At 43.6% G+C, this 24,354-nt stretch overlaps 1 protein-coding gene across 4 annotated transcripts in view; it reads right to left on the bottom strand.

Moving 5' to 3' along the window:
- Positions 1–24,354, bottom strand: part of ETS1 (ETS proto-oncogene 1, transcription factor) — a 156,177-nt gene that overhangs the window by 78,030 nt on the left and 53,793 nt on the right. Inside the window, exon 1 of one of the 4 annotated variants that reach the window (XM_061592507.1) lies at positions 12,952–13,314. The exons of the other annotated variants lie outside the window; for them this stretch is intronic. Within the exon in view, the coding sequence (XP_061448491.1) occupies positions 12,952–13,033 (82 nt within the window). The 5' untranslated portion in view covers positions 13,034–13,314. Of the gene's footprint in view, positions 1–12,951; positions 13,315–24,354 lie in introns of those variants that run through there. 4 annotated transcript variants of the gene reach the window in all.

Below are 24,354 nucleotides of genomic sequence, written 5' to 3' on the forward strand. Positions count from 1 at the left end.
GCAAAGAAATGCATATATTCAAGAAAACAGCAAACAAAAATACATTATATTATGGAAAATTGTTTGCAAAAATATGTATATTGGGGAAAACTGAATACAAAATGTACATGAGAAATTCACACTGCAATGCTGGTGAGTTTTCATGTGGACTTTTTTTTAATCCATACTGATGTGGAAATGTGAACTTCAGACTGGAAAAATGAGAAAGCAAAATTGGCATACTCACCAGTCCCTAACTATGGCATGCCACAATTGGACATAAGGGCATTCTTGTGTACACCCTTATTCCCACCAAAGAGGTGCCTCCTCCTTACATAAATGGTAGCAATGCTTCACTGTTTCCTGTAAGCGCTATACCTTCCTTCTCCACGCTAGGTTGACATGCTCCTGCCTCGGGAAAGCTAGTACGTTAGCAAATGGACCAGAACGGTTTACTTTTCCAACATTTAAAAATAATTTAATAGGATTCTTTATTCCACAGTATGGCTGCACAGAACAGCTGTCACTCAACGACATTCGACAACCATTGCCATCTGGATAGGCAGCCAGAGGGGAAAAGGCAGTGTTGTTCAAACCTGGATCCCCAGGGTTGTAGAACTACGGCTCCCATCATCCCCAGCCATTTTATCCAATAGTCATGGATGATAGGAGTTGTAGTCCAACAATATCTGGGGACCCAGCATTGAACAACACTGCTCTAGGTCACATGTTGTGATCCTAGCAACATCCCCCAAGATTAGTGGCATAATAGGAACAATGGGTAGTATTCAATGTTAGTCCTGCTCAGAGTAGACCCTTGGAAGTTGGTGCATATGACCAACCTAGGTTTATTTATTCTAATGGGTCTACTCTAAGTAGGACTTAATTGAATACAGTCCAAAGAGTTTACTTAGGATAGATACCAGAAAATAGGATGCTCAAAAGTCTTCTCAATATGAATGAGATAATATTCCGAATAAATAAACCATATGTCAGGTAGTGGAGGTCTTGCTTAGATGACATGATCATTTCCTATTGTGGGGAGGGATTGAATAGGATGTATTCAAATCATGCAATCCTTCACTTGCAATCTGGAGTATAAATTACTATGAGTTGTACCATCATGAGATTTAGTGCCAGATCATGGAAGTTGAGTTACATTGCAACCTAGGCATGTTCTGAATTAGCTGCATGACTGCTTCACTCTAGGCTGAATGCTGCATGGATTTTCTTCAGCCACCAGGAATGCCCGTCAGTGGCCCAAGACTAAATGGAGGGTTGGATGCCAGCTGTACAACCTGTACAGTCCATCCCACATGGACACAACTTGCAGGGGGAAATGATAACTCTAGAAATCAATCATTCTTCTACAGGCATTGTCTTACTGGTTGTGTGCTACTGTGTTGAGAGACCAGACACTTAAAATATTTCCTTGGATTATGGGACTTAAGATCTGCAAACTGAAGATCTGCACTTCCTGAGGCTTCTCCTTTGAATGGGAAATTTCCCCAAAATGATTTGACTAGAATTCTAGATTCCCTGAACTCTCCATCTGTCAGTGTGAAAGCAAAGGAAATGATCTGGCGGTCACAGATTTGCTGAGAGTTCATTAACAATGTGACACATATTGAAACAGGTCAGGATCCTTTTCTGTGAGTCACGTAAGGTAACACTTCTTTTTCTTAGTGATCAAATTAGTAAAAATCCCCTTTTTACAGCATGACCAGGGCTTCTTAACCTTCCAAGTTCTTTTCTTAAAATGGGTTACCAACAAATAGGACTCTTTTGCTAGGAAAAAAATGAGAAGACTGGGTGGAATCTTGCTCCAGGAGCCTACATCTTCAGAAATTATGGGGGGGGAGGGTGTTTTCTGTGGTGGCACTCAGTTTTCCTGAGGCACATTCATTAGCAGGGCCAGCGCCAAAGGGTGGCCAGGTCAGGCCCTGGCTGAGGGCCCTGCAACCCACAGGGGCCCCTGAAGGGCCCCTCATTAGGGTGGGGGACTAGCGCTCCCCTGCCGTGGATTGCAGGGCAGGAGCTTCCAGGCCAGCCGCCCAATCACTCTCTCCACCTACCTCTCTCTCCTGTGTTCTGCTGCTGCGCACACAGGCCTGCCATCAACCAATTTATTTATTTATTTATTGCATTTGTATACCGCCCCATAGCCGAAGCTCTCTGGGTGGTTTACAACAATTAAAAACATCAAAAACAAATATACAAATTTAAAAACACATTTTTAAAAAGCAATTTAAAAACACATGCTAAAATGCCTGGGAGAAAAGTCTTGACCTGGCGCTGAGAAGATAACAGTGTTGGCGCCAGGCGCACCTCATCCAACATAGCTATAGAGGCTTCTTTAAGGCGCTGATGCACCTACCGCCATCTTGGTTGATGGCAGGCATGTGCATGTGTGAACATAGCGTACTGCACATGCGTCCCATCAACCAAGTTGGCAGCGAAGCTATCAGCCCCTTAGAAAAGCCTCTGCCGCCATCTTGGTTGATGGCAGTCCTGCGCACGCAGCACGTGCAGCAGCAGGACGCAGGAGAGAGGTAGGTGGAACAGGCAGGAGCCATGCGCCTGGGTCAGACTGGTGCTCAAGGGGTCAGTCATGCCTGGCTGTGGGCGGGCGGGCGGGTGCTGGGGCCTGAGGCAGGTTGGTGCCCAAGGGCCCCAGCATGCCTGGTGCTGGCCCTGTTCATCAGGAACCTACATTGTGGAATGATCTCCCCAGGGAGCTGGCACCGAGTTTGATATCATTTCAGAGCCTGCCAGAACCTTTTTTTGTTTTCCTGGGTGTTTGGGCAGCACCAATGATTTGATGTTTGTCTTGCTTTAGTGTTCATCTTAAATTGGGTGGGGTGGTTATGATGGGGACGAACTCTGATACTGTAGTCTGAATATGTTTTCAACATGCTTGTGTGATCTTTATTAATGTATTTTTTACTTTAATACTACCAATGCCACTTTTTGTAATGGGAAGTGACATATAAATTTAATAAACCTAAACCTAACCTTAATCTTTTAGGCTCCTGTTTCAAATTTCCTCATTTACGCAAGCTTTCATTTCTGATTTCTGTGACATTTTAAATTTTATTTTTTAGGCTGCCATTATCTTTGCTGTTGTTATTTTACAATGAGAAATTGCATATTAATACATTTTGTTGTTAATCATCCCAGGATTGGGGTGAGTGGGTGGGCAGGCAAAGAGCTATAGATTGTTAATGGGAATATGATGAACCTAGTTAGCCCACAAGAAGATTTAACTAAGAATGACTCCAGTAAAGCATATGTAAATATAGCAGTGCAGCAAAAGTAAATACAGCGGCATGAGCTGCTATCATTTAGGGACCTGCCAAGATTGGATCTCAAACCTGGTTGCCCTTTCTCAGTCAGGAGTGAAAAAAAGAGGTGAATGAAGTACATTCCTGAGATCTGATCCAATTGTTTGCAATTACCAGCACCCTCCCACAGGACTATGGGTCCAGAGACCTGCACCTGGAGCAGGCACATTGCTTCCACTTAGGGAAAGAGGGGAAATTAGATTCTGAACCTACATAATTCACACTTTCCAAAACAACATGCAACCGAACCACAACTATCCTTAGAAATGCACACTTCTCTGAAGTTTGCAATGCAATTATCCAGCCAAGTAATGTTTTCAAAAATGCATATATTAGGGGAAAGTATGCATAGAAATGCATGTATTAGAGGAAACAACATACAAAAATGCATTAAATTAAGGAAAAGTGCCTTGCCAAAATGTGTATATTAGGCAAAATTGCATACAAAAATATTTAGGAGAAATTTGTACTAAAACATGAATTTTCAATCTGCAAACTGGTGCAGAAATTTGGAGAACTGAAGATCAGAAAAATGAGAAACTGAAACTGACAGATTTGCTCATCCCTACTTCATTGCCTAATTTAGGGCCCTGGCCAGGGTAGAACCTCATCATCCATTTCCCTTAATGCTTTGGTATATTGTGTTGCATTATGAGAAGTCCCAATGGCATCAAGTCACAGACTCCACTCCATTCACAAGAAATGCAGTTTGAGCTTCATCAAACTCCCAACTGGACATCCACAGCGTGCCAGAGCTCTCCTTTTGCCTCAAGTGCAAAGATCAATCTAGCCTTTGTGGAGCTGAAATAAATGAATGAGTTGGTTTTGTGGCACATGATTTACCAATCTCCTATGAGGTTATCTATCTATCTATCTATCTATCTATCTATCTATCTATCTATCTATCTATCTATCTATCTATCTATCTATCTATCTATCTATCTATCTATCTATCTATCTGTCTGTCTGTCTGTCTGTCTGTCTGTCTGTCTGTCTGTCTGTCTGTCTGTCTGTCTGTCTGTCTGTCTGTCTGTCTGTCTGTCTGTCTGTCTACATAACTGCTAGCAAAGGGATGCAGAGTACAGCACAGGCTGAAAATCTGAAGGACATATTGATCAAATATAATAAATCTAATGATATATTATTATATAATATATATTAAACCACCAATACTGTAACTTTGAGCTGCCCATCTCAGAACATGCAAGGATTCCCTCAGCGCTGGGCTATAGACATGCTTTGAGATTCCAATTTCAAGCATGACATGGATAAGGGACTACCTTATATTGGGTCTTCTGATAGGAGGAATTAGAAATAAAACTCAGAAGAAGATGTTTTAATGTCTTTGAGACCCAAACTAGATGTAAAAGTTGTGTAAATCTCCTCCCACACCCTCAACTGTTGTTTTTAAACCAAATTCAGGGATGCTGTCAGTTTGAATGACAGGAGTGGGAAAGAGCTGCTTATTCCTTTCCCCTCTGAAAATATGAGGGGAAAAATAAGCCGGTGTAGGGAGAGAGAGATTTTGACCTGGGAAAAGTCAGGAGCAACATAAGATTCTGCCTTACACCAGGCCGGGCTATATGCCATTCTTCCCCAACCTGGTGCCCTCCAGATGTTTTAGCCAATGGACAGGAGTGATAGGAATTATAATCTAAAACATCTAGAGGGCACAAGGTTAGAAAAGACTCTTATGTCCCTCTAGCCCAGTATGATTGATAGGAGCCCTCCAGGGGCTTAGGAGAGGTTTTTCAACTTCTATCCAAAACTTTTAAACGGAGATGGTGGGAACTGAACTTGGGGCTTGCGGCCTTTTGCATGCAAAGCATGCACTCTGCCACAGAGCTCTAGTCCCTCCCCAAGATGAAGGAAAAGGGTTAAACAGTCTCTCCACAATTCCTCTGTTCAAATTAGCAGTTGTGGTTGAAAACAAAGCTATGAGGGAAAAGATGTCCATGACTGCATGTCAACATCTGTATGGAGCCCGAGATCAACAGAGAAATAAAATGTATGTCAGTAGACAATAACAGCCAACTACCATCCCCATGTCCCTTCCATACATCAAGTAAGATCTGCAGTTGTGCAAACTGTAGTCTTTTGTGGAACAGCCTATCCAGGAAAACCTGCTATGCAACTTCATTGTCTGCCTTTTGTCAGCTTAAAAGTCGTTCTCAGACAAGGTTTTAAAAATTATCTTAGTTATTAGTTAATTAATATTTTTTACAGATCACCCGAACATTATAGATGTTCCAAGTTATTTACCTGTGCAGCCATTTGCAAGGTAGAAATGCATAAATGTCAGAAACTTATTTGGGTGGAGGAGATGAATTTGCCTTCTCTCTAAGGCAGCAGTTGGGAACCTCTGGACCACATGCCTAATTAGGCCTGCTAGGCCATTTTGGCCAAGCCTCATCCACCAGCCCTATACCTGATATCAGGGCTTGCCAAGGGCCATGCACAGCTTGCATAGCATCTGCCAAACGTGGGCCATGTGGGGTGGGGGAGATACGATATTCCCCTCTGCTGTTCTAAGATCAAGTGCAATCAGCTCAACCATGGCCTCCCATTTCTGCCATCAAATGTGTTTCTCTTACCCAACAGCAAGTGAGGGAAACCTTTGGCCCTCCAGTTGTTGCTGAACTACAGCTCCATCATTCCTGACCATTGGCCATGCTACCTGGAGCTGTTGGGAGTTGTAGTTCAGCAACATCTGGAAGGCCAATAGTTCCCCACACCTGCCCTATCGAAAATAAGCCAACTTAGGCTCAGTTCTGCTTCATAAGAATATATCCTCAGTACAGTTCATATCTAGTAGAGGCCAACAATTTGCTTTTAGAAATGGACCCTTTGGGCTGTATGGCTTGAACCTACATTGCTGCATGGAGAGGGACTCAGGTTTGTAGAGTTAAAGAACTCAGGACACTTTTAAAATATCAAATCAAAACCATTGGGCCAACTAGTTTTGTGTCTACTCTGATTGGCCCCGGTTCTCCAGGGTTTCAATATTACTTTGCCCTACCTAGAGATGCCAATAATTGAATCTGGAGCCTTCAAGGGTGCAAAGCAAGGGTGCACTTTGTTCTGCCACTGAACTACGGCCCTCCTCCAGCACTGCCTGCTGAACAAAAGCAATCATGAAGTTCATTAAGGCATTATTTCCGAAGTAAACTGGGGGAGGGATTAAGCCAGATAAGTAACAGCCCTGTCCAGCTTGGCTTCCAACAAGGCTTCATTTACTAAAACAGAAGCCACTGGAACTCACGTCAATAGGAAATCAGTTTGGTTTCTAGCGTTCTTGCAGCCAAAGTTTGAACTCTGGGTCAACTTTTAAATGCTTGCAGTCTTCCAACGCACAGGAAGAATTGGATTTAAGCTTTAATGGGCTTGTTCACATGCTGGAGACAAACTGGGAGAAACAGGCCCTTCGTACAACTAAAATGCATGACAACATGAAGGGAGGGAATTGCTCTCTGGTTCTGCTGTCTACAGAGATGTTTCAGCAGCTCATTACTGCTGTGAGAAGTTAAAGTTTAAACAGATACCCTTGCTTGGTCTGACAGACAAATCAAATTCCCACAGTCTCAGCCTCCCCTTTTAGGAAATCTGTGTTCTGCTTCAGCTCATACGAGTTCACCTGGAAGATAGCATCACTGTACCCTATCTAGGCACAGGAATTCCTGTGAAGCTTGCAATTCTATAAAGGGGAGCATTGCAGCTTCGAAGAAGCATGTTTTCCAGATCTCTACACAGCCACTCATCTGGCACCGGTGGAGAGCAATCATTTCATTTATGTTTATTGGCCGTGATTATTTTGTATGCCACTTTTCAGTTATCCAGTTTAGAAAGTAGTTGGAATAATTAAAAATAAAGGGCAATCTGTTAAAAACAACAAAACCAGAGGTAGGATATCTTAAGCCCAGTAAGCTGAATGTGGCCCTTAGACTTCTTTATCTGGACATTGGAACTCTCCTAGGCCCCATCCCCTCTCCCTAGGCCACACCCCTTACTGGCCCTGCTTTGCACACTGCATGTTTTTGCCTGGCTTGAATCTGTCCTTGAACTCTGACAATGCCTCATGCTTGTCTGAATGGTAGATAGAAAAGAGTGTGTGACTTTGTGTGGAAACTAGCCTACCATATAAAAGTAAAATTTACATCAGTTGGTCTGCCCGCTCTTGCTTGTGGCCTCACCCATCACTGGCATGTGGCCCTCGAAAAGTTGCCCAGAAGGAAAGGCGACCCTTGGCCTGAAAATGACATCTAAAACAATGATCAAGAGCAATCCGCACTATCCATTAGTAAGTATGTGTGTGTGTGGGGGGGGGGATCATTTTCAAAGACCTGGCAGAATAAAAATGGTTGTAAGTTGTTAGAATCTAACCTGTCTCCAAAAGGAGGCACAAGTCAGGATCAAACAAACCTCATGCGGGAGTTCATTATACAGTATGGAGACGACAACAAAAAAGGTCCTGTTCCTATTGGGTAATCACTTTGCACCCACAAAATATGGCTCTCTGTTGGAGCCTCACCATAACACCTTAATGTACTGGGAGGTATTCATACAGGAGATGACATTCCTTGAGACCATTTAAAGCAAGGATGCGGAACCTGTGGTCCTCCAGTTGTTGTTCAACTAAACTCCTGTCATCACTGACAATTGGCCATGCTGACTGAGGCTAATGGGAGTTAGGGTTCAGGAACATCTGGCAGGGCAAAGGTTTCGCATCCCTGATTTAGGGTCTCCACCAAGTAAACAGCATTTTGAAGAGGACTAGTAACTTTGTGGACTTTATTTGCTAGCATGTATAATGACAGAGGTTATATTTTGAGGAGGAGCAAAGTTTGTATGTTCTAAAAGACTCCCATGTCTGTGCAGAGCAGGAACGGAGACTCTGTAGTCCTCCAGATGTTGTTGGACTCCAACTCCTATCATCCCCAGTCTACATGGCCATTGGTCAGGGAAGATTAAAGGTGCAGTCCAACAACCTCTGGAAGCCCAGAGGATTCTCATCCCTGATGTAGGGAGATGGAACAGGATAACGCTTAATACACACTGGTCTGTTTTAGGGTGCTATTCCTGTACTCATGCTGAGGAATGATAAGCCCTAATGACTCATCTTCCTAGTGCGGCTCCTGATTTCAAGATGTTGCATATGCTGAAAAGTGCTTGAGGAATCACTAAAAAAGGATGAACATTTCCATGTGGACAGTAAAGGGTCCCTATGCTATAGACTATTTCCACAATCATCCTGATCCACCTTCTAGATGAGTAGAAACCTAGCACAGTTTGATGCCTAGGATCCAAGGGGACTGAAAACACTGCATGAGCACAGTTTACCTGCAGAACAATTCCTGTGTAGACATGCCCAAAATATGTTAATATGGGTTGTAGCCAATGCTAGCTCTACTCAGAGTAGACCCATTGAAATTAATAGACGTGGCTCACTTAAGTCCATTAACTTCAATGGGTCTATTCTGAGTAGAAGTTAGACATGACCCTATGTTTTTATTAATTAAGTTTGTACCTCACCCTTTCACATGAGGCTGCCAACCAGCAATGATGATTTAAACAGAGAAGGAGCCAGCACATATAACAGCCATAAAATAACAAAAGTAAAGCATAATTCAGTTCAGCAAATTGCCCTATAAAAACTGGATTAAAAGTAGAGTCCATCCCAGAGGCATAGAAATAAAAAGAAATTCTGCACCCACATCTATCCCCCAGAAAGTCTGCCTACCGGCTCAGCACAACTTATGACCCATCAAGATGAATGCAGCTCATAAACCATTAATTGTGGCTGCCTGGTGCTTGACAACCGCTCTCTATTTTTGAATTCCCAGGTGAGCAGCAAAACCAAGGGGTTTATCGAGCCCTTGTTGTGCTGACATATACAGATGGTTTGCTTACAGTTCAGTGGGACATGACTTGTACAGGTCTGCTATATGCAGATAAGCTTGCTTAGGGAGGGAATTCCATTGCATGAGAGCCACAACTAAGAAGGCCCTGCTACCTCCCCTTCCCACAAGAGATTTAACCACATATAGAAAACACAGCCTTTTTTGCATGCCTGACAGAGTGAGTAGGACCTGCTTGGAGGGTGTTAGTGTTCCCTGAGATATGCTGGAAAACAGGCCATATAGAGGTTGGAGATCACTGCCCTTGAATTGAGCTTGGAAGCTTATTGGGAGCCAATTCAACTGATCAAAGATTAGTCCAGCATCTCTTCTACAAGAACAACACAGTGTCTTAGAGAACAGTCTTAAATGTTCAAGCAATGAAAAGTGAAGTTCACACAGGTCTGTACACCTGCATACAATTATGTACCGAAAGTAGAGTTATTTTAAATTGAGGATGACCAAATTGAGGATTTGGATGTGGTTTGCTAAGATTCCTCTGGTGTGATAAGAACATAAGAAGAGCCCTGCTGGATCAGACCAAGAATCCATCTAGTCCACCATCCTGAATACTACCAACTAGATGCCTCTGGGAAGCCCACAAGTAGCAGCTGAAGGCAATAAGCCTCCCTGCTATTGCTTCACAGCAGCTGGTAATCATGGCATGCTTTCTCTGAACACACAACTATCATAATGAGTAGCCATTGGTAGAGGAGCCATCCTGATGTAATTCAGGCTTATCTATGGCTAGTGAGCAGGCCCAGAAGCTTTTGAAAGCTGAAAGAGAAAGAGAGTCCCCCTGCCCCATCTTTTTCAGGTTGTTGCTGTGCCATAAATGGCCAACACAGATATGTACAGGCAAACAATCTAGCAGGAAAGATGGCTAGTAAGGATTCTTGCAGACCTGCAACTTCTGTGGATTTGTTTAGAAGGTTTGGTATAATACTTAGCATTGATACAGAGACATATGTTGTCTCAGTTATCATTCCAACAACCATACATTATCTCAGTTATCCTTACAACCTAGAAAGGTAGACCTTGGAGGGTTGGGACTGACAGAAGATCAGAACTTTATGGCAGGTTTGCACTGATATCTTTTTGTTTCATCATTCAGTAGTTTAATTCAGTCTGCACATATCCTTCCCCACCCTGGTAATTTTCTGTATGCAAGGTACTATAGTGTGGATGAAATGTACTAATCTATTAGGAAATATTGATAAGGAGGATACTGCTTTGGGACAGAATCTGGAGATGCTTATCCTTCACAAACTTCAAATTCTGAGATTCTCCATTTGGAAATGTTTATAAAACAAAACCACTTTTACAATGGAAGAAGATACTGTTTTGTTTTGTTTTCAAAGCAGCAGCATCTTTTGCAAATTAATATTAGGAATTTCTTGACTTATTTTAGGGATTGACAGGCTGGTTTGAATTTTAGCTGTTCAGCTGTCATTTCTTTTCCCAGGTGCAACTCAGGATTACATCAGCTGGCACAAGCAGAAACCTGGGCTGCTTTTCCTAGAACCTAAAGAACAAAATTCAGAAACGGCCGGGAAACCCAAGAAGTTTCAAATTAGGAAATAAAAACACCAGGACTGTACAAAAGTGCAAGATCACCCAAGAGGATGGTCCTACTGCAGGTGATCATCCTAACACTGGGGTCGAGCACAGGCTGAGTTTAACCTCTTCCACACCACAGACATGCAGCTTCCCTACAGGTCCTTGAGTAAAGAAGAGCATCATAGCCTCCTTCCCGCTCCAAGAATCCAGTGACTGAATTGTGAGCCTTTGGAGTGGGCTATCAAGTCATATGAGGTTATTCAGCAAGCTTTTGCATTACACATTCAGACTGGGCTTAGTGTTAACCACAAGCAAGAACAGCTAAAGTTAATGATGGTCACAGTACCATAGCAACATCTTAGTGAAACCATTTCTCAAGATAACATCAGACACCCCTCCCCCCTCCCTTTCATCATACAGCTTCCCCAGTCCTTGTGGTGGGGTGATGGTGCAAACAGTCCTGTAGCAGCTCTCTAACACAGCCTTCATCAACTTGGTGCCCCCCAGGTGTTTTGGACTACAGCTTCCATTACCTCCAGCCAACATGGCTGTGCTGACTGGGGCTGATGGCAGTTGTAGTCCAAAACTTCTGGAGGGCACCAGGTTGGCAAAGGCTGCTCTGACAATAAAGCTTTGTTGAGATATTTAAAACTTAACAAAAAATCTTGCATTTAAGTCTCAAGGGATGCACAACAGTTATTACCATTTTCTTAAAAGGGAAAAGTATCAAAAATAAGTTTTTTTGTGTTCCTCAAAGGACATTCTTCTTATAAAATCAAACAAATCAAACACTAAACTTTTGGATGGGATAAAATGTTTGTGTGTGTTTAAGAATATTCTTTTTAAAGGAGAGCAACTTTTTTAAAAAAAACAATGAAGGTGATCTCAATTTTTCCCCTAATCAAGAGATAAAAGATTGCTTTGTTCTCTTCTTCCACACATTTATTACATTTTAATCCTGCCTTTGGCTACAGTAAGCCCCATTGAATTTAGTGGAACTTAAGTTTGAGTAGCCATGCCCAGCTCTGCATTGTCAGTGAAATTAATGTCTGACTAGGGACTTGAACCCAGGTCTATCCAGTGGAGCTTTGTGCACTATCCACTACACCACCCTACATCTCTAGAGGAAACCACAGAAGAAAGAGTTAAGAGAAAGAAGTGTTTTTAAATTCAACAAAAATAATGTTTTTTTAATATAGAAAATCTACAATCTGGTATGCAATTAAAATGCTCTGTTTTTTGTCCCTTGGCATCCCAGTTTCCCCTAAATTTGTTCCTTGGCATCTCCAGCTTATTGTACAAGGGAGGTACTAGAAAGTGCTACTTTCAGCAAATCCCAGTTGCAATAAAAATGGTGTGCAATTTGTGCTCTGGGGAGGGAGGTATGTTACTTTTCAGCCCACACAGAGACTCAGAGCCAGATCTATTAACTTCCCTCACCCACACTCATGAAGTACAGCACAGCTGCACTCAAAACGCATACAGAGAGAGAGAGAGAGAGAGAGAGAGGGGAGGGATGGGGGGGAACGGGTTAATCACACCCAAAGGAGAAAAAAAGTCTTTCATGGATCGTCCCAAGGCAAGGGCTTCCAGACTGTACCACTGTCAGTCGGATGCTCCTGTGTTATTCCCTACAAACAGCCAGAAATCCTCCTAGACCTTTTTCTAACTCTGGGATGGAAGTAAGTGGGAAGCAAAATAATTAAGGCACAATATACTGTCCCAGTGAATTAATACAACTGTTGTACTACAATTCAGCCCTCAAGGGGAGAAAAATATGAGGGGGCTGAAGAAGATAGGTACACACGGCAGGTCATAGATCAAAGGATCCAGGGTCGAAATGAAGTCGCCACGGGGGGGGGGATCAGGGGGTCACAGAGCAGGCGTTACAAGAGGCAGATAAAATGTAGGAGTATTCTACCCTGGGAAAGAGAAGTTAGAAAGGGAAGGGGGCAAGTACTCCAGAAATGATATTGACTAGCCATCGCCTATGTACTCCCAGCAACGTCCACTGTGAAACTGACATGCACAGACAAACCCGCCCCCGTTCCCACAAGAACCGTGGAGAGGGCTTAGGGGCAACCTCTAAAGCCCCCCCCCCACACACACACACACAAATACGCCTGGGTATCACTAAGGCGGGAAAGAAAGAGAGATGCAACCGGGCAACTTACCCGGGGAAGGGAACAGATCCACATCAACTTTCTCGGTTTTGATGATGGTCAGGGTGGGTTTGAGGTCCACGGCTGCCTTCATGGTCGACGCTCGAGGGGTGCCTCTAAGTGGCTTTGAAACGGGAAGGGGCCAATGCCCAGGAAGAGGGACCTTCCTGGAGGGATCCTGGGGGCCCCTTTGCCGGGAAAGCGCCCCCCGTGCGTGCGCCCTTCCTTCGCGCAAAGTTGGGGACTCGGAGAAGCGCGACTCCTCCTCCTCCTCCCCCCACCCGCCTGCCTCGCGTTCTAGGTCGCTTTTCCTCCTTTCGCTCCCCCCCTCCACCTCCTCCAGTACAGAGTGACCGATGGGCTCCGTATCTCTCCCTTCCGCGTTCCCTTCTGTCTTCTAGGGCGTTTCTTACGCGAATCGGCTCTGTGTGCGCTGCTGCTGCCCCCCCCCTTTCCCAGCCCAGTAGCGGTTATAGGGTGAGGAGTTCTCTGAGCTGCAGCGAAGGGGAGGAGGGAGATCGTGGGCCGGCCTCTGCTGGGTGACAGCCGCCGGGGGGTGGGACGCGCCTTCCTCCGCCCGAGGGCGGCCTGCTTCAAAACGCCGGAGAAGGGAAGAGGGCGCTGCAAAGACCCTCCAGGAAGTGGCTTCGCTTCTGCCCAGGTTCCCTTTAGAGTGAATGGGAGAGGTGCCCTCTCTGCCAGACTTAAAAAAAAAAGAACCACACCTCGCTTTTTTTTACCCAGCATCAGTTAATCCGGAGTAAGAGCTACCCCGGTTCCTTGCGCTCTCAGTCACACACCCGTAACCGTGCATTGAAAGGGTAAGGAGGGAAACTCGTGCTTTAAATTGTCCTACTGTAAGCTACAGATACTGGCTTTATTACCAGTCATGGACCCTATTTCTACCTATCCCCAGTGAAAAATTAGGTCCGCAGCCTCACTTCTTAGAGATGGGTGGTCTCTGCAGGGAGATAAGGCTTTATATCTCTTCAATCTTTCTCACAAACACACACTCGCAATTGATTTTTTTTTAAAAAAAATTGTCACTAGTTTGCTAAGACAAACAGACAGACAGCAGTACCATCAAAGCAGGGCTTTCGGACAGATGTCCGGCAGAAGAAGGAGGAAGCACAACCCCCCCTCCCCGATTGTTTTTAGTGGTGGAATAAGACAATTATGTCCAGGATCTACAGCTACCCATTTGCACCATTGGATAGACATGAAATATAATTTTGCTAAAGCAGAAAATGAAAGTATAAAATGGCCACCTCGGCTAGGTCATATTGTCACAGTTGTTTGAGATTAGTTACTCTTTTGGCACAGAAACAAGATCTCGCCCTTGTTGGTTAAACTAGGCTTTGGCCCCTGCTCCCTTCTTCATACAGCCATGCCCATGCAATCCGTTTGGAAAGAAGGGTGGGATAGAAAAGCAATAAATAAATGTTCACCGCCCAGAGAGCTATTGCTAGTCGGGCGGTATATAAATTTAATAAATAATAAATAATAATAATAAACAAATAAACTGCAAACCCACATTTCAACCCATGGCGGGACTCTTTGCTTTTTCATTCCCTTAAATTCATTTATGTCAAGGATGGGGAACCTCAGGCCTGGGAGCCAAAGGCTCCCCAAGCCACACCTCCTCCCCATGCCACACCCCTCACTGGCCCTTCTTCACAACCTCCCTGAGTGTTTCTGCCTGGCTAGCATGTGTCCTTGAACTCTGATGATGCTTCTTCATTGCCTAGATGAAGGATGGAGAGGGATGTGTGGGTGTGAGAAGCCAGCCTAATGCACATGGATTTATATTGACCGCCATCTACTTTTGCCTTTGGCTCCATCCATCGCTGACATGTGGCCACAGGAAGGTTGCCCTGAAGGGAATGTGGCCCTCAGGTTGCAAATAGTTCTCCACCCCCCGATTTATATCTTGCCTTTCTTCCACCATGGAACTCAAAGCAGGGCACCCAAGTGGTCATCCATTCAGGCACCGACCAGATCCAGACCTGCTTAGCTTCAGCAAGGTATCACATGTCCTCAGGCCATGCCCTATCTTAGTCTAACCTACTCCACAGGGCTGATGTGGGGATAAAATGTGATAAACTCATGTACATCTTCAGCTCATTAAAGGAATGGAGGGATACAAAAATGCTGGGGTTTTTTTCAACTTTACCCATAAGTGTACGTTGAGCAAGGACAACCAATCTGCAATTGTGGGCACCAGAGGGCAGTTAAAAACATAAGTGACCTCCATGATGGTTGAGGTGTACAAACTTAACACCTCTTTTCATGATTTCACTTACAGTTAAGATCATCAGCCAATTTAGGATGATGATTCTCCCTCTAGTTATTATTTTGATTAATAATGATGAGTAATGATAACTCACATTTATAGAGGGTTCAAAGCACTTCACATTCATTACATCTATACATGCCAAAACATTCTTATGGACTGAGTGTGATTTGAGAGGGCATGTCTTAAGAGTGTGAGGACAGAACAAGATCTTATTTATGTACTTTCCTAAGAGTATAGGATGGAGTGGGATGATACCCCAAGAATTAGATCAGGGATGGGGAACCGGTGGCCCTCCAGATGCTGCTGGACTACAACTTTGTTAGACCATATCTCCCTATATGAGCCTGCCCGGGCCCTAAGATCCTCAGGAGAGACCCTTCTCTCTATCCCAACACCCTCACAAGCACGACTGGTGGGGACGAGAGACAGGGCATTTTCGGTGGCTGCCCCTAGGCTCTGGAACTCCCTTCCCAGGGAGGTAAGAATGGTTTCCTCCTTGCAGTCCTTCCGTCAGCAGGTGAAGACCTTTTTATTCCAACAGGCTTTTAGAACTGGTGGTCCTTAAGGGACGAGGCTTGCAGAGGGTACTGTGTTGTTTTTTACTGTTTAACTGAGTTTGATTCATTTTAACTGTATGTTTAAATGGTTTTAATATTGCAAATAGTTTGATTTTTAAGGTAGTTTTGTATGTTTGTAACTATATGTATCTATCTTATCTGGAAGCCGCCTTGAGTTCCAGTTTTGGAAAAAGGGCAGGATAAAAATAAAGATAATAATAATAATAACTTTCCTCCTGCCAGGAGGAAGGGCAGGATATAAATCAAATAACTAACAAATAATTAATAAACTCCCCTCAATCCCCAACCAGCATGATGAATGGTCTGGGATGACGGGAGCTGGAGCCTAACAACATATAGAGGTCCCCAAGCCCTCCACAAATAAACCTGTAGGTCATGCCTGAGAGGGTCTAGTTGTGTAGTGGTTAGAATGATAGTATTATAGAGCTAGAAGGGATGCTTGGAGGTTATCTATCCCAACCCCTGCTCAATACAGGATCTACAGTGCAGCCTCAGCATCCCTGGCAGATGACCGTCCAAACTCTGCTTGAATATCTCCTGTGAAGAAGATCTCTTCTTTATTTATTTATTTATTTATTGAATTTCTTAGTCGCCCATCTGGCTGGCCATCCAGCCACTCTGGGTGACGTACAAAATAAGCATACAGATACAATAAACATTAAAAATCCGGACACAAAGATAATAAACCTCCTCACCTCCCAAGGCAGTGCATTCCACTGTCAAATAGCTCTTACCATTAGGAAATGTCTCCTAATGTTTAGCCAAAATCTGCTGCCTTGTAATTTCCACCCGTTCATTCTAGAGTGAAACCTGGGTTCAAAGAGTGGCTGCGAACTGGAAGGATGTTAATGACTACCCTTCTCCCGCAACTATCTTATTCTGGGATACACCCTGGCTTTACAGGCTCTTGCTTCCGTTGCAAAGCTGTATGGATGGCCAGGGCAATGTTGTTGTTGGCCAAGTCTACATTCCAACAGAGTTAAAGCCCAAACATGCTCACTCTGTGGAGCAGTGAACTTAAGATACATTGGATATGGCCAATACTTACAACAGATGAAAGGGGTCTTCTTGGAGAAATTCAGTTCCACAGGGCAAAGATGTATTTTGCCTAATTAATTAGTGGGTACAGGAACATAAAAGGTTCATCTAGTCCGACATCGTTTCCTACAATGGCCAACCAGATGCCATTGGGAAACCCACAAGCAGGACTTGCTGTCAACAGTGCTCTCCCACTGATGCTCCCCAAACAACTGATATACTCGGAGCTGCACTGCCTCTGATCCTAGAGGTAACATATAGCCATCATGACTAGTAGCTTCTGAGAACCTTACCCTCTATTAATTTGTCTAATCTCCTTGAAAAACCATCTAAGTTCATTGGAAGCACATTGTGAATTTCATACTGTAACTCTGCACTGTGAAGAAGGATTTCCTTTTGTCTGTCTTCCTGAACTGCCCACCCTTCAGCTTCATGGGATGGTCCCATGTTCCAATGTCATGTAAAAAGGAGAAAACTTCTCGCCGTCCATTTTCTCCACATCATACATCATTCTATAAACCTTATTCACCTCCCACCTTTCCACTTTTTTTTTCTAAACTAAAAAAATCTCAACATTATAACCTTTCCTTGTAAGGGACTTGGAAGCGAGTTTTTGAACTCTTCAATATCTCTTTGAGATGCAGCAATCAAAACTGTACATGATTACATCTTTATTCTCTTTGTTAGCATGCAAGTTCCTCACTTTCCTCCCTTTATTACAGGGTTCAGAGACTGGAGGTTAAAGCACTGAAGGTGGAAGAGAGCACTTCTATTTTTGTTTTTGTGGAAAGGTGGACATGGCACTATTTTCTGTTTGTATGACCTTTTTGTTTTGTATTTGCAGGTTGCTGTATTTTTTTTAAAAAAAGAATGTAGCTTTTAGTAACAAGTGTGTGTGTGTGTTGTGTGTGTGTGTGTGTGTGTTGGGTGTGTGTGTGTTTGCACGTATGTTTTCTGAAAACTGGAGGACATTGATGAGAGATGGCCTGAAAGAATTCACAACAGGTGTACCTTCAAGAAAGTTAAGAATGCCTGAAGTTGCATTTCACAGCAATGAGATTTAACAGTTAAAATAAAATAATCCAGAAGTGCTGACAGCCTATTTCCCCATTCTCCCCACCCCTGATTTCACCTGAAACCAAGAATCCTTCCTTTGTAAGACAAGGTTAGGATCCTAGTAACACAAAATATATGAACTCTGTATCACACCAGGAGTTTATGGGGGAGGGGTTGCACATAAAATATTTTATTGTTACTTATATAGCAAAAAAACACCCAACCACAAACAGCAAAGCAGAGATAGGCATGTATGACTCACAGAGGTCCAATTACCGGCATATAGATATACATATATTTTTAAAAAGTACAAACGTCATTAGCAACCTGTTTTTTGTGGTTCTCCCTCCGAGAAAACTTAACAGTCTTAGTTGCGTGCAGAACAATTGCAATGTATTTCTTAAGGAGATGACAGTCTGGGTCACACGCATGCATATTCATCCCTCATTGAGTGTAGCATCAAGGGCTGAGTTGCCCATGGGGATGAGCCATCACAGATTAATCATGCACAGACAGATATCAGGTCAAATGCATGGCTTTTCAGTGGCATCCGTTCACATGTTCAGCTGCAGCAATCAAGTATACAGTAACGATGTGCAGAGAAATTGTGTATGTGCATATTTGTGCTGCTGGCCCAATGCAACGTATCTTCTCCAGACTTGAATCCAAATATTATGATTGTCCACCATCAATGAGTGAAATTCTACAACCAAGAGGCTCTTAAAATATATACTGGAACAGACCCCCTGCACAAAATGTATCCAGTGGTCAGGGCTCAGATGCAAGGTGTTAACCAAGGACCCCAGAAGTGTTTTGAAGCAATAGGGGAGGGGCCTTAAGGTGGTCTGCTCTTACATGGTGAAGTAAATTCAAAAGGGACCATAACTGTACTGAGATGGCACATAGCAGGTGAATATGAAGGAACAGTAGAAGAATGAAAAGACCATTGCCCAGGGCCTGGCCTCTTTGCTCTCAGTCTTAACTCTGTCTTCCTCCCCTCCCTCTCTCCACACATTCACACCATGCATCAAGCAATTGTTCCACTATTCCACTATTATTCCACTTTAATCAGTCATGGTTACTCCCCAAAGAATCCTGGGAAGTGTCTTTGGGAAGGGTGCTGAGAGCTGTTAGAAGACCCCTATTCCCTGCACAGAGGTACAATTCCCAGAGTTCCCTGAGAAGCAAGACTGATTGCTAAACCACTCTCAGGAATTGTAGCTCTATGAGGTGAACAGGGGTCTGTAGCACCCTTCACAAACACTACATCCCAAGAAGCCATGATGTTTAAAGTGGAATAATAATAAAATAAATGTATAGTGTGAATGTGGACCTTGTCTTTCAGCTCAGCTCTACATCAGCATCGGCATCATTGGGCACGTGCCAAGGCCCACACAACTTTAGGGGACCTTGGAGCTCCTCCGCCTAATGCTTTTTCTGTACTCTCCCTCTGGGTGGCTTTGTAGATCAGGGATAGCCAATGTGTTGTGCTCCAGATGTTGCTAGACTACAGCTTCCCTGAGCCCTGGCCATTAGCCATGCTGTTTGAGGCTGATAGCCCTGGAGACCAACAAGGTCGTCATATTGGCTACCACTGGTGTAGATGGAGAGGTCAAATGGGTGGGCAGTGGGAATAGAAGCGAGGAGAGGGCGGCAGACCTGTTGCAGAGATATTTGCAAGATGATCCATACACACAAAGAAGGTTTTAGCTATTTTTTAAAAAACTCATTTCTCCAAACTGCACCTCTTTGCACATAAAAGGGCTCTTTTTTTTTTAATAATCAAAGCTTTTGTAATGTGGCATGAGGAAAATGGGCAAGGGCTATGCTTCCAAGAATGCTTGCTGTATATTCCACCCTGAAGGCTGCATTACCTCATAGAAAACTTCCAGGGGCTGCATGCTAGTGGTGAGAAAGGGCAGACGCCAAAGTGCATGCACAATTAGGTTCTCTGGGATGAGGCATCACTATTATTTTACTCAAATCTTCCAGCAAATGGTGCTTGGTTACTGCTCTTTTCCTTTGCATCCCCATATTCCTTCTCTTCCTTCTTGCTCCCAGTCCTATTAAACATGATGATCGCATTTGCTTTATTATGAGGCATGTTGGTTGCTAGGCATGCAAATAGGCATGTGGGTGAGGAGTGGTCTAATAATGGTTACTGATACTTACAAAGGCACAGGTGCTTCTCTGCAGCAGGGGAAAGCAATGGTATTTTGCTATGCAGTTTCTAGGAGCATTGGGGGGGGGGGGCTACCCCTATCTGAAAGGTTACAATTTCCCCCCAGATAGAAGCTAGCATCTTCCCATCACCTTTCTGATGATGCCTCTTTTGCCAATACCAGAAAAGCAGCTCGGGGGAAGAAGGTGGGCAGTGAAACTCATGTATGTGTGGGACATTATTATAGAAGATTCACTCTGAGCCCTTCCTGAGATTAATCATTGCAAAGGGAGGGATCTGTGTAGGACCGTCAATTTCCCCCCCTTTTTCTTTTTCTTCTTTTAAAATTTGAAAGCTCAGAAACGGTTTTCTATTCTCTGTATAAAACAGCAATAGACAACTATGTTTCATTATGGCTTTGGACTGTCAACTTTTTTTTAACAGGCACTGCTCTTGCGCTTTTAACAGCAGCTTGATCTGCAGACATGACTCTGTACTATGAAAAACTTCACGTGCCGTTTCCTGCAGATCAAGCTGATGGCCAAGGCAGTTTCACCACCCCAACCACCACCCAAGTCAGTTGGAAATCATAGCTGTGCATTTGAAATTTTAAAATCGGTGTGAAAGAAACAGCTGTCTTTGGAAAAGACTCATTAAGCTGCAAGCTCAGATGGAGATGATGCAATTTTCACAAGCCAACAACCTTCCCCCCCCCCACATTGCATTGGAATGTTGTAACTTCCAGAGCCGTGGATGAGCACATGCATGTGTGCGCGCACACTCGCACAGACACACACAGAGTAATTCACAATAGGGAATGGCCTTATGTGATGGATACGGGGCCTGGTTTATGTAGCCACCTGCAACCTTTATGCTGGAACAACAATACTGTCCAAACGCATCTGTGGTCCCTGGAGTGGAAAAAATGGGCCTGACTGTTCCTCGGTTTTCTTGCTGCGGCATTCAGTGCTCCATGCAGTTCTCAGGATGAGCTTCTTCCTCCCACAGCAAACCCTCAAAAACGCTTGGAACAGAGCACAAAGCCGAGACCTCAGGACCCCGCCTGCCAAACAGCTGAGGAGCCCAGGCTATCAACATCACCCCCCTAAAGAAAGTTCCCACGGAAGTGATCGCCAGCAAGCCCAGACACCGAGCCCAAAGGGAAAGTGCAAGAAGCTGGAGTGGCAGGAAGGAGCAAAGATCAACGCTGAGGAGGTGAAATCTCACATTTCTCAGGGCTGGGAAAGCTGCAGCAAACACTTGCTGGGCTTTGTTTTGGCAACGTGATGCCCCTCCTTCCACTGGCTGAGAGCCAGTACACCTGAGCGGAACACACATTAAGGGCTCCTCCAGGTGACCTTTTTGTATCCATCCTGATTTGCTTGCAGCAACAACAAAAAGAGCTTACACAGAGGTTAGATTCTATCTGGTCTTTATTGAGTATTCATTCTGATTTGTTTGCAGGGAAGTTATACAACAAAGAGCAACCATCCTGCATTCATCCTGATTTGCATGCAGAGTGTTTTTAATCTGCTCATTAGTCATTCATTCCATGCTTTCCCATGCATTTCCCCATTGCTTTCCTAACTGTAAAAAGCCTTTTCTTAAGTGGACTTCTTGTGCCAGAGCATCAGAGTGCTTTAATACACTTTGATTGTGGGAGCAATACTGACCGTCTGGAGGCACCCTAAGATTGCCATCTGTTTAACCGGCTCTGTGTCGGGAACATTAATAGCGGCCCGACTGGCAGAAAGTAAGCACGTGAAGGTTTTCTTGCCATTTCCTTCCATGCTAGGACAAGGTTTGTCTGCTAAGGGCACTTCCAGACTGTTGCTATTTTGCAAATGGGATATAATCTCACACTGGCAAATTCAGGCTATGCAATTAAAGTGAATTTGATGCTCATGTACAACAAAGCCTCTTCCACAAAAATGAACTATTTGCAGTAATGGAAGTTATAGGAAAATGTACTGGAAAGTGTGAGATAACATAAGAAATCAGACAAATTCTATTCAACCTGGTTCAATTTTATTAATTAAGCTGCTACAAAAGAACATGGATATAGGGTTATGGCCACTCATTTATTTATTTATTAAATTTATATCTCACCCTTCCTCCCAGTAGGAGCCTAGGGCAGCACAGAGAACTGTGGTGGGACACTTTTGTTTGATGGAAGAATTACCATTTTTTTGTTGTATACGGTTCTATGCCACTCATCAGGGGGAAGGAAGGGTTTACTTTACTTGTATCTTTAAGATCTATATATCTATCTATATTTAAAAAGATAACAATTGCTTGATGCAACATCATAGAACCTCCCCACAAACAAATCCAACACTCTAACCACTATACCATGCTGGCTCTCCTGGAAATTAGACATTGAACGATAATGGAAATCAGACTTGTCAATTATCCCCCAGAATCCTCCTGCAAAAAACAAAACAATACTCGGTTGCTTTGTACTCACAAGAAGGATTGGTGGTATATAGAGAAAGCACATTATTCTTCCTTTGCCAGCCCACTGAGTCAGCTAAGTGAAATTCCTAGTCACCTATGGTTGCCAGGCAAGCAATATAATACAACACACACACACACACACTTTTAAAAAAGGCAGATGGCAAAGGCCATCTTAGAAGAAGCATTCTCCTTCACTCTCAGTCATGAGAAAATGCATCTTAGATGGTACCAGCCATAATATATTCATGCACCATCTTAAAACAAAAAAGTATGCTAGCACCAGAACTATTGCTTTAGAGTTATTGCTTCAGCCAGAAGATTATTTGTGCAGATTAACAGTGCAATCATGCATGCCTACTTAAAAGTAGGAATGAAGTGGAGTATCCCGCGAGTGCCACATTCTCCCGAATGAAGCGTAGAGTGTTCAAGGATTGGGATATTCACAGGGAGACTAAAATGCTTATTTACAAAGCCACTGTACTACCGACCTTACTGTACGCCTGTGAAACATGGACCACCTATAAAAGCCACCCCCAACTTTTTGAAAGATTCCACCAACACTGCCTCCGGAAAATTCTGCAAATTACTTGAGAAGATAGGCGGACTAATGTTAGCGTATTGGAAGAAGCAAAGACCACCAGTGTTGAAACAATGATCCTCCAACATCGACTTCACTGGACCGGCCATGTTGTTCGAATGCCTGATCACCATCTTCCAAAGCAGCTACTTTACTCCCAAATTAAGGATGGAAAACGGAATATCAGTGGACAGCAAAAGAGGTTTAAAGATGTTCTCAAAGCTAATCTAAAAAAATGTAACATAAGCATTGAGAACTGGGAAGCCTTGGCCCATGAGCATCCCAATTGGAGGTTGGCCATTATCAAAGGTGCTATGGACTTTGAAGAAGCACGAGTACAGGGCAAAAGGGACAAACGAGCTAAGCGGAAGGCACGTCAAGCAAATCGTCATTGTGACCATCTTCCATCTGGAAACCTACGTCATCACTGCGGGAAGCTGTGTGGATCCAGAATTGGCCTCCACAGTCACTTACGGACCCAGCGTTAAAGACCTTATCTTGGAAGACAATCTTACTTGGTGACGAGTGATCGCCAATGAAATGATGAATGACTACGTTTTCTTACAGAGGTCCCACTTGTGTTTATTAATCCATTTGGAATGCCTGAAAAGGGCTTCTGTAGCATTTGACAATGAACATGTGTTTAAATAGAGGACTACCATCATTTCTTTTCTTTAGTGCATGTCTGAATGGATGTGGTGTGGTGATAACACTGACCTTAATTAATTATACGAAGGTGATTACTCCCCATGTGGTTAAAGGTAGCCAGCAGTAAGCTTTTAAATAGCTAGCTAGCCCCTCCAAGTCTAGTGGAACCAGACAAGATCCTCTCACCATGGAGTGTTTATCTTTTTCAGAAAGCATCTTGCACACCAATGGGAAATTAGTATTATAATGTGCCCCTCTGAGCCGAAAACCAACAGACATTTTAAATGCTGCAGACAGCAATAAGACTAAGAATCCCAGAAGGAATGAGAGACAAGGGATTATACACTCCTAGAGGATACACCTTTCTTTTCTTTTCTTTTAAGGCTACCTGAGTTTTACTGATGCTTTAACCTGGTTTCAAAACTTGCGGGACCAGAGACAGGATTCTCTGAATTGCAGTGGAGAATCTCACTGAATTTCCAGAAGACACGGAAGAGGCCCATTGATTATGTTTCTGTGAGCCCAGTGCTTGGAAAAGTTACTTTTTTGAAGTAAAAGCCGTGCTGGCTAGGGCTGGGGCTGATGGGAGCTGTGGTTTAAAAAA

This window comes from Rhineura floridana, chromosome 12, assembly GCF_030035675.1.
Source record: "Rhineura floridana isolate rRhiFlo1 chromosome 12, rRhiFlo1.hap2, whole genome shotgun sequence".
Taxonomy (NCBI): domain Eukaryota; kingdom Metazoa; phylum Chordata; class Lepidosauria; order Squamata; family Rhineuridae; genus Rhineura; species Rhineura floridana.